Source organism: Sphaerodactylus townsendi, linkage group LG06 (assembly GCF_021028975.2).
Source record: "Sphaerodactylus townsendi isolate TG3544 linkage group LG06, MPM_Stown_v2.3, whole genome shotgun sequence".
Taxonomy (NCBI): Eukaryota; Metazoa; Chordata; class Lepidosauria; order Squamata; family Sphaerodactylidae; genus Sphaerodactylus; species Sphaerodactylus townsendi.
In genome coordinates this window covers 96,318,126-96,332,546 of record NC_059430.1, presented here as the reverse complement: position 1 = coordinate 96,332,546, position 14,421 = coordinate 96,318,126, and the positions used below count along the sequence as shown (strand labels likewise).

General features: G+C 43.4%; 1 protein-coding gene across 6 annotated transcripts in view; it reads left to right on the top strand.

Annotated features, from left to right (window-relative positions):
- Nucleotides 1-9,146, top strand: part of CLSPN (claspin) — a 33,529-nt gene extending 24,383 nt beyond the window's left edge. For all 6 annotated transcript variants that reach the window (XM_048502055.1, XM_048502054.1, XM_048502053.1 and 3 more), the window contains exons 18-25: nt 365-510; nt 2,525-2,689; nt 2,831-2,952; nt 3,325-3,452; nt 4,196-4,292; nt 5,023-5,105; nt 6,800-6,961; nt 8,091-9,146. In XM_048502055.1, the coding sequence (XP_048358012.1) occupies nt 365-510; nt 2,525-2,689; nt 2,831-2,952; nt 3,325-3,452; nt 4,196-4,292; nt 5,023-5,105; nt 6,800-6,961; nt 8,091-8,201 (1,014 nt within the window). In that variant the 3' untranslated portion in view covers nt 8,202-9,146. The remainder of the gene's footprint in view (nt 1-364; nt 511-2,524; nt 2,690-2,830; nt 2,953-3,324; nt 3,453-4,195; nt 4,293-5,022; nt 5,106-6,799; nt 6,962-8,090) is intronic.
- Nucleotides 9,147-14,421: the final 5,275 nt, after the last annotated feature.

Genomic DNA, 14,421 nt, shown 5'->3' with positions numbered 1-14,421 from the left:
TCATGTTTGTTTTTCTCCTTTAATAACCAAACCCCTTTGAAACATTAATTCCATTAGCCATCTCTCAGCAGGCGTTGACCTTGTATTTTCAAGCATCTCTCTGCAACCATAAGGTCTAGAAACTTACTTTTCTTTTTAATGTGAGCCTGCTGTCCTTTGCAGTAAATGTATAACCTTGCTCTGTAGTCTGCTCCTCTGGAATTGCAATATATGTGCAGCCCTGTAGGTGGGCTTGTTTTTAATGAAAGGCGGGCCTGAAATTGAATACCGGTAAATAAAATAAAAATGAAAACTGCAGGGTGTGATGATGGAGCTGATAAGATGCTACAAGTATTTCTTAACCCACAATTCCCTGTACTGATAGGATGAAAAGAGCAAAAGAAAGGAGAAGGAAAAACAAGAAAGTGAACAGGAGGAAGAGGAGAGTGAAGAGGAAGAGGAGAATGAAGAGGAAGTTGATGATGAAGACGAAGAGGAAGTGTTGCGACAAAGAAGAGTGAAGAAAAAATTGTAAGTCCATCCTGGTCTTGTTGATAAAACAAAACATGGTTGTAGTTGTGTTCTATTGCCTGAATTTCAGTAAATCAGAATAAACAAACCGAAACAGTTTATCGGTTGGATGTGAAAGTTGCTGGCCAAAAATTGCCTAGAAGCTCACCTGAAAAGATGAATAGTTTTTTTCCCTGTGGCATGCAGAGGGAGTCTGAAGTTCTACTAAAACTTGGTTGTGGGAGACCCTTCCATAGATATTCATTTTTGGTGCAGTGTGTGAACAAGGAGTACAGGCTGAGAGTTGATCATGACTGTAGCAAATGTGCAGGACCGTTCTATCTGCAGGACTGTTCTAGCTCAGCAAAGAGTGTTGCTCATTCGAACTGAAAGCACAAGGTTTTGTTGTGACATGTACCTTGTTTTCAAAATGTAGCCCTGGTTCTGAGGTGTGACAAGATAATTGAACTGAGAATGTAACCCAGAACCCCTAGGTCTGTTGCTTCTTTTCCCAGGGAAGCCAGCCAGTTTGGAAATCCTTGCACTCAACTTTGGCACGTTGCTCCCCTGGCAGGTTCACGCAGTGAATAACCCTGGCAAGACCCATCATGATGGTGCCAGTCTCGGCACAGGGAGACAGCATATCCAAGAGTTTTCTGAGACTAGTTGCTGTTACCAGCAACTAGCTTGTCTTCATCTTTGTAGCTTCTATGCAGTCCCCCATTGCCACTTGTTTGGCAGCTTTGGCTGTGTGTTGCTGTCAGGGTAGACTATGCTTTTCTATCCTGGCTCTTAGTAAGACATCCATTCTCATCATTGCCCTTGTTATGTAAACAGTAAACAAATTGTTTCATCGTTTAAAACTTTGATCATTTGCATCCCTTATCCTGGCCTGAATATGTCCCATGTGGAGAGGACCAGAAGTGCTTAGTAACTGACAAGCCATCCAGACTTTCCAAATAATTTTGATTCACATAATACAAGCTTGTAAAGAGCCACTTTCCTAACAGGAATACATATTATTTCCAGGCAATTGGATAGGAAAGGGTTCATAATCTAGAAGAGTTTTTGTTTTCAAAGTGACTAACTAAAGTAAATGTTTGAAAGCAGGATGGTAAAAATCTTAGGGGCGTCAGATGTATTGGAAGGGCTGATGTCCTGTTATCTACTGCCGTTTCAAGCAATGGTGCTTCTTAATATACTGTCTGCTAACACGTCATAATGCCTTGGCATGTCTTTTTTTCTGAGTCCAGTAAAATGGTCTAGATAGAGGTAGACAGCGTCCACCCCTGCACGTGTGGTGTACTAGACCGTTTCCCTTGGCACTCTAAGCCAAATCTCCACTCAAACATTACAGGCATTGGCAGCACTGCTAGGACCAGCGGTGCAGGAGAAATCAACAGGCATGACTCTTATGCCTGTTGTTGCTTCCCAGACCTGCACAGTGACCAGCCAAATTAAATAATTGAGATGCTCGCAATGCCCCTGGGGTTGATTTGCTCCGACCATGTCTGGCTAAGTACCTTGTTTTCCCTCCCATCACTCTTTCATTTGCTGGCACAATAACTTCCTCACAGGTAGACATTACATTTTTCTTTTTCAGTGCTTGGGCCAAAAAGATTGCCTACCTCTGTTCTCGTTCAGCAGTTAGTTCACATGCTTCGAGTATATGAAGTTTTGCATTTGATTCTGGCATCACAGAGGTTTGCTGGCAGCAGGACAAAGAGAGAGCCCCCTTTTAACTGAGACCTTTGAGAGATGGGGTTGGGTCCTTTGGATCTGTTCCGCAAAGGTAGAGATGCTTCCCTCTGTCAAAAGAAGCCTTCCTGCAATGTGAATTGTTGCAAGCATCTTGTGTTGGGCAAAGGCTTCTTCCACTGGGAGGAAATTCAGTGCTGTTAAGAGTTTCCCTGTTGATCAGGGTTGATGCTGCTGAACGGAGTGGATCTTTAGTCTCTCTCAGTATATAGTAACTCACTAAATCCTTACTTTTTCTTTTCTTTTTCTTTTTGTCTTATTCCTTTGGACCTGTCAGTAAATTGCAGGAATTCTTGGAGGATGAAGCTGAGCTGTCAGGAAGTGACGTGGGAAGTGAGGATGAATATGACGGCGAGGAGCTGAACGAGTACGAAGAAGAAATCCTTGACGAGGAGCTCCCTACCCCTGTGGAACTCCAGGACCAAGTCAACAAAATACACATGTCAGTAGCTGCAGTTATACTGATGCAATTTCATGTATTTGAAATTGTGAGCAGTGCCTTTTTCTTTTTGGAAAGTGGCAGTCTCATTCCTTGATAAAGACTGGTCTGAGTTTTCTTTCCCTTCTACGGGGTCTGTTTTAGGAAAGTGATGCTGGATGAAGACAAGCGGCAGCTCCGCTTGTACCAGGAGAGGTACCTTGCTGATGGAGACCTACACAGTGATGGCCCTGGGCGAGCAAGGCGATTCCGGTGGAAGAACATAGGTACAGTCTGTTTCGGTTCTGTTCAGCTTGTGTTTTTTCCAAGCTGAATGCAGTTCACCAGCCAAATGCTTGATGAACCTTAAGGTTTACTAAGCCCCTGGTAGACCCAGTTCTTTAATATCTGGATTTGATCTACAGAACCTTAGTCTTCCAGAAATTCTTGTTGAGTCTGTATATACCAAAATGTAGGAGAACTGACTATTTTTTAAAAAAATGTAGTTATGTCAGGCAAAGACCCTCCTGAGGGCTTGTCTCTTCCCCTTATGATTCTATCATAACTATTTCAGGGACAGCCCTCATTTGTGACTACACAAAGGAAATCTTTCAGAATATGCCAGGCAGGAATAATTTGTCTTCTATTGTTTGTTTTAGATGATTCTTCTCTGATGGATATGTTCCACCAAGATGCTGATGATGAGGAAAATGAAGAGCATCTCGATGAGACAGAGGCCAAGTGGAGAAAGGAACGCTTTGAGCGGGAACAGTGGCTCCGTGAACAGGTAGCAAGCTTTATCTTTTTAATGAGCCACTTCTAGGACCATTTTCATACTACTTGCTGTCGTCCAAATTGTAGAAAAGTGGAAATACTCTGCTTTGTCACCCTTGGTTTCAAGAAGAGTTTGTTGGCTAGTTTACTGCTTTCTACTGCTGATTTGGTGAAGGGAAAGGCATCAAAGATCAGAAATAATGGCAATAGAAAAGTTAACAGATTTCTTCATGCCAACATTTGTGACAGACTATTCAAACACATAGGATTTTCCATTGAGTGGTTATGATAAATAAACCTATGGGGTTCTCTCCAGTCCTACGCAAACACGAATTGAACTCCGAACAATAAGTTGTTGTACAAAAGTCTTAAAGTGCAATCAGTAATGGCATGGAGAAAATTTTGAAAAGCGACTAACAAGCTTTGTAAGCACAATGTAAGGAAAACATGCTAATATCGTACAGTTCAAGCTGTTAAAGAAAATAGTAATTTAGAGGCTGCTTTGTGCATTGGCTGTTTAGGAAAAAAGAACACACCTAAAATGTAACAGGTGAATGAGACAAACCTGCACCCTCATTCTAACTGAACAGCTAAAATTGTATGCCTATACTGAACTGATGTCTGTCAGGGCACTGCAGCCAATGTGTCTAATGTCCCTGAAGTAATGTCTGGTTTTTAAAAAAAATCGCTATAGTGAGTTTTAGTCAAGTTCCTGCTTCTGCTTTTCTTGTGTGATCAAGGTGTTTTTATTTACAGTCTGAGAAAGGAGAAAAGGAAGAGGAGGATGTTGATGAAGACAGCCAGTTCATGAAACTAGCTAAGAAACTGACTGAAAAATCCATACAAAAGAAAGGTCAGTCTACATTGTACTGAAGTGTTATGAGCTCTTAAAGAATGTTTGCTTAGGAAGGGGGAGTGGGCTTTTAAATCCTGACAATGAACCCAAAACCCCAGGACCAGGTTCTGTATTTGAAATGTGCTTAGTGCCTTTGTGATATTCACAGTTTAATCCCCAGTATGTATACTCAGAATTAAGTCTGATTGAGTTCCATAGGACTTGCTCCCTTCGTATTGTATTGCATTTAGTATTGCAGCCCTAAATAGGTAACTTCTTGATTCAACTCAGATGGAAACTCTTTTATCTGTTGACTATTAGAAGCAGTGTCCAGTAAAAATTGTCTCAGAACTTCTAGATTTTCTGGCTGTGGGCATCATCTGAGCGTTTGGTTTATTTTGTCTGTTTCTGCAGGGTGTTCCCTCCACTTTTAAAAAAAATAAGCTAGTATTTTTGGATTCTCTATGGTTCACTCTTCATGACACGAGACAGCAGAATCTCATGGTCTCTGGTCTCACAATGACAGTATACATTTTATAGCTCTGTATTGGGTAACACATTTGCTTTTCTTCCCAAGTAATTGTCTATAAATCAGATGAAAGGTTTTTCCTGACTTATCAGTTCCTCTTTGGCTGGACCCAGCATTACCCTGTCTGAGTGGCTTGTCCAGTTAATTTTCTGCCTCTGTACAGCACCACTGCAATGGCATCCCAAATTTACACAGCTTTCTTTGTTCTCCGCTATCCAGCACCCCCAGTAACAGCAGTCCCGGAACCAAAATTGATACTCAGGAATCCATTTGAAAGTTTACAGTCTGCCAGAAACCCACAGGTGAGTAGTTCTGTGGTATAATTTCAGGATGAATTTTTTTAACCTTATATACTGCAACTAGATAGGAATCCCCTGTCCCATGAATGTGGGCCTCATTTTGAATCATGGTTGCTGGAGTGCATGGCAGGTTATTGGCCTTGTCTTTGAACATGTGAGATTCAGGAGCTCAGTTGTAGAGCCATGTGATTTGCAAGTAGAAAATCCTGGGTGTTCAGTTCCTGGTTTCTTAATGTACAGACTCTAAGGACTGGGGGAGATTTCTGCAGAGTATCATGGAGATCAACTGCTATTATGGCGATCAGAAGCATTGACCATGTTGGGTTGGTTTGACTTGCAGTATCTATGTTTAGAACACAGTTCCAATACAGCCATGAGCTACCCACATACAAGGCATTAAATATTTTTATTTATACATACAAAGCTGCCAGGTTATCGGTCTGTCATGGTCAATCTTGCCTTCTCTGACTGGCAGTGGCTCTCCAGGTCTTACGGAAAGGGTCTTTCACTGCCTGGTCCTGTTGAACTGCACAAGCCAGGCACTGAACATGGAACATTTTGCATGCAAATTTTTTTTACCACTAAGCCAAAATTAATGTATTGCATGGATACACATGAAGCTGCCTTCTACTGAGTTAGACCATCAAGGCCAGTTTACCTGGCAGGAGATTTTTGGTGTTTTGGAATGAAGTGTTTCACCTCCTCTGCTATAAGCAAAGATGCCAGGAACTGAACCCCGGACCTGCATGCAAAGCAGCTGTTCTCCCACTGAGCCCCGGTCCTACCTTGATTGAAGAATGTTTCCCTGTGAGCCGTTCAGTATATTCAACCATGATGCTTTGTACAGTTTGTAGTTATCAAACATATGTATGTGCCATACGTTTAGTTTGGAGAGGAGACGTCTGAGGGGGGATATGATTGAAGTCTATAAAATTATGCATGGGGTAGAAAATGTTGACAGAGAGAAATTTTTCTCTCTTTCTCACAATACTAGAACCAGGGGGCAATCATTGAAAATGCTGGGGGGAAGAATTAGGACTAATAAAAGGAAACACTTCTTCACGCAACATGTGATTGGTGTTTGGAATATGCTGCCCCAGGAGGTGGTGATGGCCACTAACCTGGATAGCTTTAAAAAGGGCTTGGACAGATTTATAGAGAAGTCGATCTATGGCTACCAATCTTGATCTGTCTTGATCTGAGATTGCAAATGCCTTAGCAGACCAGGTGCTCAAGAGCAGCAGCAGCAGAAGGCCATTGCTTTCACCTCCTGCATGTGGGCTCCCAAAGGCACCTGGTGGGCCACTGCGAGTAGCAGAGTGCTGGACTAGATGGACTCTGGTCTGATCCAGCAAGGTAGTTCTTATGTTCTTACGTTCCAAACATTTTTGTCCAAGGTGGCTTCCAGGAAAAAACCAGAATACAGCATAAACTATAAAATCAAACATATAAAATAATAAAGCTGTGAAACAATATAAAGGGGCATAAAAGGCACAAAAACTGCAAAGAGTCCTGTAACTGCATAAAATCAAATGACATGCTTGTGGCCACCCACCTTCAAATGACAGTGGCCTACACAGCTGAGTCTCTGAAGGAGATAGTAACAAGTAGGCAGACTCAAGTGGAAACAGGAGGTCCTTTTAGATACCCTAATTCTATACCGGCTTTGAACCTCTGGACCCTTCCCTTCTTTACAGCTAAAGAATGGATCACTGCTGAATAGGCCTAAATCAGTCCTTCAGAAACTGTCAGCAATGTCGGACCTCAACCCAAATGCCCCCCGGAACTCACGTAATTTCATCTTCCATACCCTTTCCCCTGAGAAGAGTGAGGACATGAGAGAGAAGTCCAAGTCCCAGGTAGGTATTTGCTAAGAGATATTTGTGTGTGTTGGGTATTATGCTGTATTGATACTTCCCTCTGCATTTGGAGAGAGTAGGTCCATTCCAGTGCTTTGAAGGGTCTGGTTGGGCACCTGCTTGCATATAGGTGTGAAGTCTGTCCCACTGCTTAAAGTCATCTGGTTATGGCCTGCCCACCCTGGGGAGGAAGGGGGAGGGAGCCTGGCATCTGGTTGAGGCCCGCTCATCCACCCTGGCAGCACTGCATAAATTCCTATATTTGATATCAAATACCCAAATTAAAGGATCTTGGGTAACAATGCCAGGAAAAGCTTCTGCCTGAATCCTTGGAAAGAGCTTAGGGAATACAGGCCACAGGGGTTTATGTCTTTTATTTGTTTATGGCACGTTTACAGCAGTCCAGTTCTGCAAACTCCTCTTCATTACAGGTTCTTTGGTTCTTCCTTCCTTTGGTGGCCCCCTGTCAGTTCAGTGTTGTCAGTTCCCACCATAATGCCTTTTGCCTTTTCATTTTTATTGGTATCTCAGTGGAAGTTTCTGATGTGCCCTGGGGATGGCAAGAATATGGAGGGGCTAGGAATTGCAGTTAGGAATGCAGAGGAGGAGAACATAAGCAGGAAAACTTTCCCTATGATGAATGGGACAATGTGAATGTGGATTGCCTCTTTGTGAAATGAGAGATGATAGAAGTTTATTATGCTTGCCAGGTGCCTGGGTGGAAAGGGAACAAGCTGGTGCTTTGCCTCTGAGCTTGCCAGGTGTATCTGGCTGACTACTGGGCTCTTTTGATTGGATCCAGTAAGGGAGTTCTCACATTTGCCTGTCTTCAGCTGTTTCTGAGCTCTGAACAACTTCCTTGCCTCTCTTCTGTGAGATGCACCCTGTGGCAAAAGGAGAGGGGTAAACTGCCCAATTCTGTCCTGACAATGTTAGACTGGCAGGAAAGCCACCTGGTTTTTCCTTGAGTATAAAATACCCTGTTTTGAATCATCTGATGTTGAGTGTGGTTGCATGCTGTAATTAAATCTGACCTCCTACACAAGGAAGATGCTGGTGATTCTTTTTGCTCTTTGCTTTTGTGACCTTCTTTGTAGTGCTAACCTAATAGTTCTGTGTCATTTTCCAGAGTAAGAAACGAGCTCCCCTTCCCACAGCAACTCCTTCTCCCAAGAGGCTTCGGATGGATGATACTTCTGTTCAAGCAACCCGAAGTATATTCCAGTTCTTAGAGCGGTAGGAGTGGAAATTAATTGGGCCGCTTGGGATTATGTCTTGTGGTCCTCTGTGCCATACAGACCTCTGCTGTCCAGTGGCAAAGAACTGACGACTCTTTGTGGCCCTTCTGGAACTGCTTAGTGCCTGTTGGATAATGTCCCTTGCATCCTGGGGGTCTGCTCCATCTCCAGTCCTCTGCTTCGAGGGAAAACGGTTCCTCCTATTGGATGCAGCTCCAGGTTGGGCATCAATGGAATCAGCACTTCTGCTTATGACATCTCACATTGGGGGATACTGAACTGGTGCTGCGCTCTCAACAAGCCACTGTGGTGCCAAGTGCTGAGGGTGAAAGATATTGAAAGCCCGCTGTTCCTGTGGCTTTTTTCTTACCACTGTGGAGGCTGAGAATCCCTGTGTACACGCACACACAGACATTGTCCTCATTTTATATCTTGTTCTTTCTAAAAGAACGCAGAGTTGTAGAACAAAGGTATGTAGGGTTCTTGTGTCCCCTTGTTTGCCATGCCCCTTTGCTGATCTGTTCTGCATATGTAACAAAACTTGCATCATTGTAGAGGAATAAACAAGGGAAAAGGAGGGGAAAAGGAGAGCTTTCTGGATGGTTATGCTTTCCTTTTCACTCCTTCGTAGCCTCATTTGGGCTCTTTTAAAATGTAAAATCGAGAACTAGTGAATGGATCTTGTTTACAGCCAGGTCAGGCTTTTAGGCAACATTGATAGATGAACAGAATTGACACATCATGATCTGGTGTTCTTTTGGAATATGCAGCTCTGAATACATTTTACAGTGAGGTCCTGCCTCGTTTTTGACAACCTCAAAATCCGTTCCTAAACGGCTCAAGACCGTAATCCCGGATTGTAAATTAATCCTGTAAATGCAAATGCGTGTGTTGTATAAAATTTTAAAAATGGTGTGTACGCCACCAATAAAGAACATATTACTTCACCAAGCAGTCTGTCATAACAGCCACATGGTTGTTTTTTTTAATCTTCTGTTTTTAAAAAAGTGAGTTGATAAACCCCAATGCAAAGATTTCATAGGAAATAGTTTGGACTGTGTTGATAATTCCTCAGGCATTAGCTGTTGAATTTCCTTTCCCTTTATAGCCCAATCCAGAGGGCTTTCAGGTGGCTCAGTAAGGCAGCAAGCTCCAGAAACTCCCCAGTTACCTACAAGCCCTCCATAGGACTAAATGGGTGAGCTCTGCACTGGGGGCGTTTCTGGCTCAAAAGCCCAGTGGAAGCAGACTAAAGTTTGCTCCACCCCCAGGAATGCCCCTAGCCATGCCAGCATATAGCTTTAGGGCATGGGCTCTTCCAGGTTGGGCATTGCGGAGCTCCACAGTACCGACTCGCCTCTCAGCTTGCCCTCCCTGCTGGCATAAGTGCCACTTAGGCTGGCGGGGTGGGCAGATGCACCAGAGTGGTTCCACACCAGCTCCAAAAGCCACTTCAACCCCCACCCTCTGGACTGGGCTGTGTATCTGCCCTCCTTTTTTGGCTGAGCCTATCACTTGTAAATGCATTATTTTTCAGCATTTTCCAGTAAAGACAGGCCATCATGGTTGTGATTTTTCTTTAGTATCTTTAGGTTCCCCTCCCTTTTTTAAACCACACCAACCTGAACTTGTATGTTGAAGATAGAAGGTGTGGAGTTGAGCCAAGTCTAAAAACTGGTTCAGTTTGGTTTTCACTGAACCAGAACTAAATTTGAACTTAAAATCACTCAGTCTTTTGGAGCTAGTCCTTGAGCCTTTAAAAACACAAGAAAATGGTACTTGGTTCACAATATCGATTTAGATCAGGAGTTCTTCTGTGGTGCAGTGAAGGATTATTTCTATTCCAGCCATACATATATTTCAAATTGACTGTACAGCTTGGCTTGAAAAGTAAAGTATTAAAGTTGGACAAATCACTGTGTAGCAGTTCTTCTTGAAGTTAGAAATAGCTATGGAGCTTCTCTGAAACAGGCCTCCATCATTACCTCAAATAATGCTGCTCATAGGATCAAATAATTGTAGGATTGCAGAATGCAGAGAAAGGAAGACTAGCCCTCATGCGGCCGAGAATCCTCAGTTTCAGATAATGGAAGAGACGGAGTTCAACCTGGTAGACATTGGTTGCACACTGCAACTTGCTGTTAAAGGTGGTATGAAAAAAATAGCTCTATCAATATAGTAGGGATGTTTGCTTTGCGAAAGGCAATAGTAGGATTATCCAATAAGATGCTGGGTGTGAAAGAATCCTTGAACTCAATATTTTTATTATTTTATTTTATGACTGCTTCAGTTCAAGATCTTTCCATAGTTGACTGAAAAATGGAATGTCCCTAATAATGTTAAGGAAAGCATTTAAAGCCTGGCTGAATTGAAAACAGTGCTGCGTCAAGCAATGTAATAGTGATTTTTGTGGAGCTTGGCTAAGTTGCCAACTTTACACAACGGTGTGTACATCATTGGCTAAAACACCAGTAGCTTCAATGGAGAGTAGCCACACATGCGAGGCTGATGGCTGGTAAGAAGCTAGAAAAATGGTGTGCTGATGTAGAGCATATTGCAGTCGTTGGGTAATGGAAATTGAAGAAAGCTGTAACTGTTAACCTGCTGGCCTTGTTAGCAGCACAAGTTCATGGGAGAAGAAATTAAAAGGAGTTAAAGGCAGGGGCTGCTGACAGGCCCCGTGTTAAAGGTTAACATTGCAGACACGTTTCTAACCATCACTCTCTCTGCTGCTGCAACGGGTCCTGGGGGGCTGGAGGCGCTTGCAGAATTATATTTCTTACTTTTTTTTCCCCGGAGAGAGTGAGAGGCAGGGAAGGAGGTGGGGAAGCAAGAGACCTATTTGTTTGTCTTGTCTAATTTAATTTATGTTATTTATCAAAGAGACAGGCTATTTGGGAAACCAGATGGACCCAGGCTAAAAATGATCTGTATTTCACAATGTGAAAAATGGATTTTGAGTGGACAAGGCAAGAAGACATTTGTGTACACTGGTGTGAGTTTCTGAGCCCTTTCCCTGGGTTCCATATCTTTCATCAACCCTGCCCCCCCTTGTCCTGATCACAGGGTTAAAACATCAGACTCATGCCTTGGGGTGTGAGGAGACAGCGTGTCACTTAAGAAGAAAGAGTGTCCTGTTGCAGTTTTGTTTCGATTGTTAAAGAAGCTATCTCATTACTGGAAATATCTTCAGTGAGTGATGACAGGAATATGTTCTTGAAGCAACATTATTTAAGTGGGCCTTTCTGCAATTGCAAACAGTTGCAGAAACCAGCTGCCTTTGTCTTTTCCTTTGGGTTTCTGGTTTCATTTTTTTTAAAAAAAACTACAAAGCAGACCAGTATTATTACCTTCATTTTGTAGATTTTTTTCGGAGCGGGGGGGTTGTCTTAGTTTCCCCCCCCCCCCCATGTGCTCATGACTTGGGTAATAGTTAAGCTAGGCTTCTCCAGTCATAGAGTGGTCACCACCACACTACCTTTCCATAATTACATCCATGCAAACTGATGTTACAATTACAGTCCTAGTCTTCTGTGTAGAAGTTGATCTGACCTAGCCCCCCTCCCACAGGTTCACTCCAGAACAAACTCAGAATGGCTGCAAATGAACAGGTGAGGGGGAACTGAGTGTGCTCAGAAAATGACACTGAGGAGGAAGTGCAGGGAAGCAGAGAAGCGTGGGAAACATAGTTGAAGACATTTTCAAAACATTTCAGACAATCATTTTAAAAGGGATTCATTTTAAAAAGTTTGGAGCCTGGAAACACAATGTTTGCGAGCAAAAACAATGGAGGAAATGTTTTATTTCCTGCCTCAAAACGTTTTAAAAGATTTGTGCGGAAAAGGCCTCACTGTCATTTTGATATCAGTTTGATCCCGACTCCATATTTCAATGCTAAGATGTTGCTGTTTTTCACCAAGTTACAGCTGACTTATGGTGACCCTGTAATGCTTTCAAGACCAGAGGCATTCAGAGGTGGTTTGCCGCATCCTGACCCTGGTATTGCTTGGAGGTCTCCCATCCAAATACTAGCCAGCGTCAGGGCTGAGAGTGCGTGAGTGGTCCAAGATCACCCAGCAAGCTTCCATATTATGAGTAGGGATTGGAATCTGGGTTTCCCACATCCCTAGTCTGACATCTTAACCACTATACCAGGGATGTCCCAGATGTTCATGGACTATGATTCCCATCAGCCCCTGCCATCATGGCCAATTAGCTATGCTGGCAGGGTCTGATGGGAATTGTTGTCTGTGAACATCTGGGGTGCCAGAATTGGACACCCCTGCACTATACCATGCTGGCTGCATGTGTACAAGGATCAAAATGGGGTCTTTTGTAAGGGGACATCTTAAGCACCAAACTCTACACACCAGCTCTAGCAACACCCTGTCCTACCTTATGCAACTCAACAGTTATACATTCAGTATCTGCATGTGGACATGGATGTCTAGAAATCTAGAGTAGGTTCTGTTGTACTTCGCTGGCTGAGAAGTATTGCTCAGCATGTTTGCTCTTGGAGCAAAGCATTTCAGGGTTGCTTGGAACCTTTGCTTTCTGTCCTTTAGTAATGGGGATGGATTAATTTAGAATCATGGGCCACTGAACTGAGAGCTCAGGTGTGGCAGAATAGCAGCTGCCTGTTGCTGACTAAACAGCAACTGAAGGCACAGATCTTTGATTAGGCTCCCGGGAATGGAGTAATTAACAATGAATAGATCAGCTTGCCTTGGGTTGCCTCATTAACTACAATACTGGTGTTATTTTTAAAAGCTTTGTGGAAGGAGGTAAGTGTAACTTCCCAGAAGGCTGCAGGAAAGCTGACATTCAAGAGGGAGAGAGTGTCAGCATAAGTATTTTCTGATTCACCAAGCAGGTCTTTGTGGTCACTTGTGTTACAGTTCGGTTGCACCGTAGAAAATCCACAGATATGATCGTGTATCACATTTCCAGACTCCTAAGTTGTTCATGGTAACTAAGAGTAGATTTAATAATTTTTTTAAATTGACTCAAAATTTTGATTTTAAAATTTGAGTAATAAGCTTCTTTTAAAAAAGGCTGCGGATGCAAAGAACCAAAGTTTATACCACTCTTAAAACTGAATTCGTAACTCTACGACAAAGACAAAGGTTCCAGGGAAACTAGAAAGGCAACAATGTTGGATTTATACATGAAAGACCTGGATTTGAATTTTCACGAATGTGATCACCTGCTCTCAACCTTGCCTCCCTCACAGGGCTGTTGTGAGGAAGGAAAAAGAGGGATAAATAACTCACTGGAAAAAGGACAATGTGTAAACATGAGAAAAGCAGAAATTGCCTTCCATTCATCAAACAGATGGCATTCAGAGACAGATTTCCTTGGAACCTGGATGTTCTACTGAGGCAATAGATCAGGAAGATAATAAATCCATGATGGAGAATCACTTCATATATCATACTCCTTTCAGCAGGAGATACAAATGAAGAAGGGCTTGTGAGTTAGGGGGAAGCTGACTGGGCCGCAAAGACAGGCCCTAGGGCAGGGCAGGCGACTCACTTGCAAAGGACAACTCCATCCTTCAGCCCCTTCTGGAAGTTGGGCCCAATCTCCCTGCCAATGATGCCTTCGATCCATTCCTGCAGTTCCAATTTCTTCTGAGGATCATGCTTGTGGGCAAGCTGGAGAGGGGGAGAAAAGGACAGGGTCAGACCCTCCAATCCTCAAACCCTTGAGGTATCTTTCTGCCTTGTGCCAAGTCCTCCACCCCACTTTCAGCTCAGTCAGACCACAGGAAAAATATCTGACGTTCTTCACGACCACACTCAAAGCCTCCTTATGTTGAGTCCATCTGTCTAGGCCAGTGGTGGCGAACCTATGGCACGGGTGCCAGAGGTGGCACTTGGAGCCCTCTCTGTGGGCACACGCAAACAGAGTTCGTCATGTTGTGGGGGGGAGATCGCGCCCTCCCCCACATCTAGGCTGGCCTGGGCCACTGGGCTCGATTATTAGCAATAAACCTAAGACCTAGTTTTGGGGAAGCAATGTAGGTAACCCTGTTAAGCACTGTTAAACAGCACTGATTTTCATGTGAAGAACTAAAGCACTATCCTTTACCTGGGAGTAAGCTTGGTTGCTGGCAATGGGCTTGCTTCTGAGTAAACCCTCCTAGGGTCGTGATTCACCCGTTGGAAGAGTTGCACGGTTGCTTCAAAGCAAAGCCACTGGCTACCACCAAGCTTACTC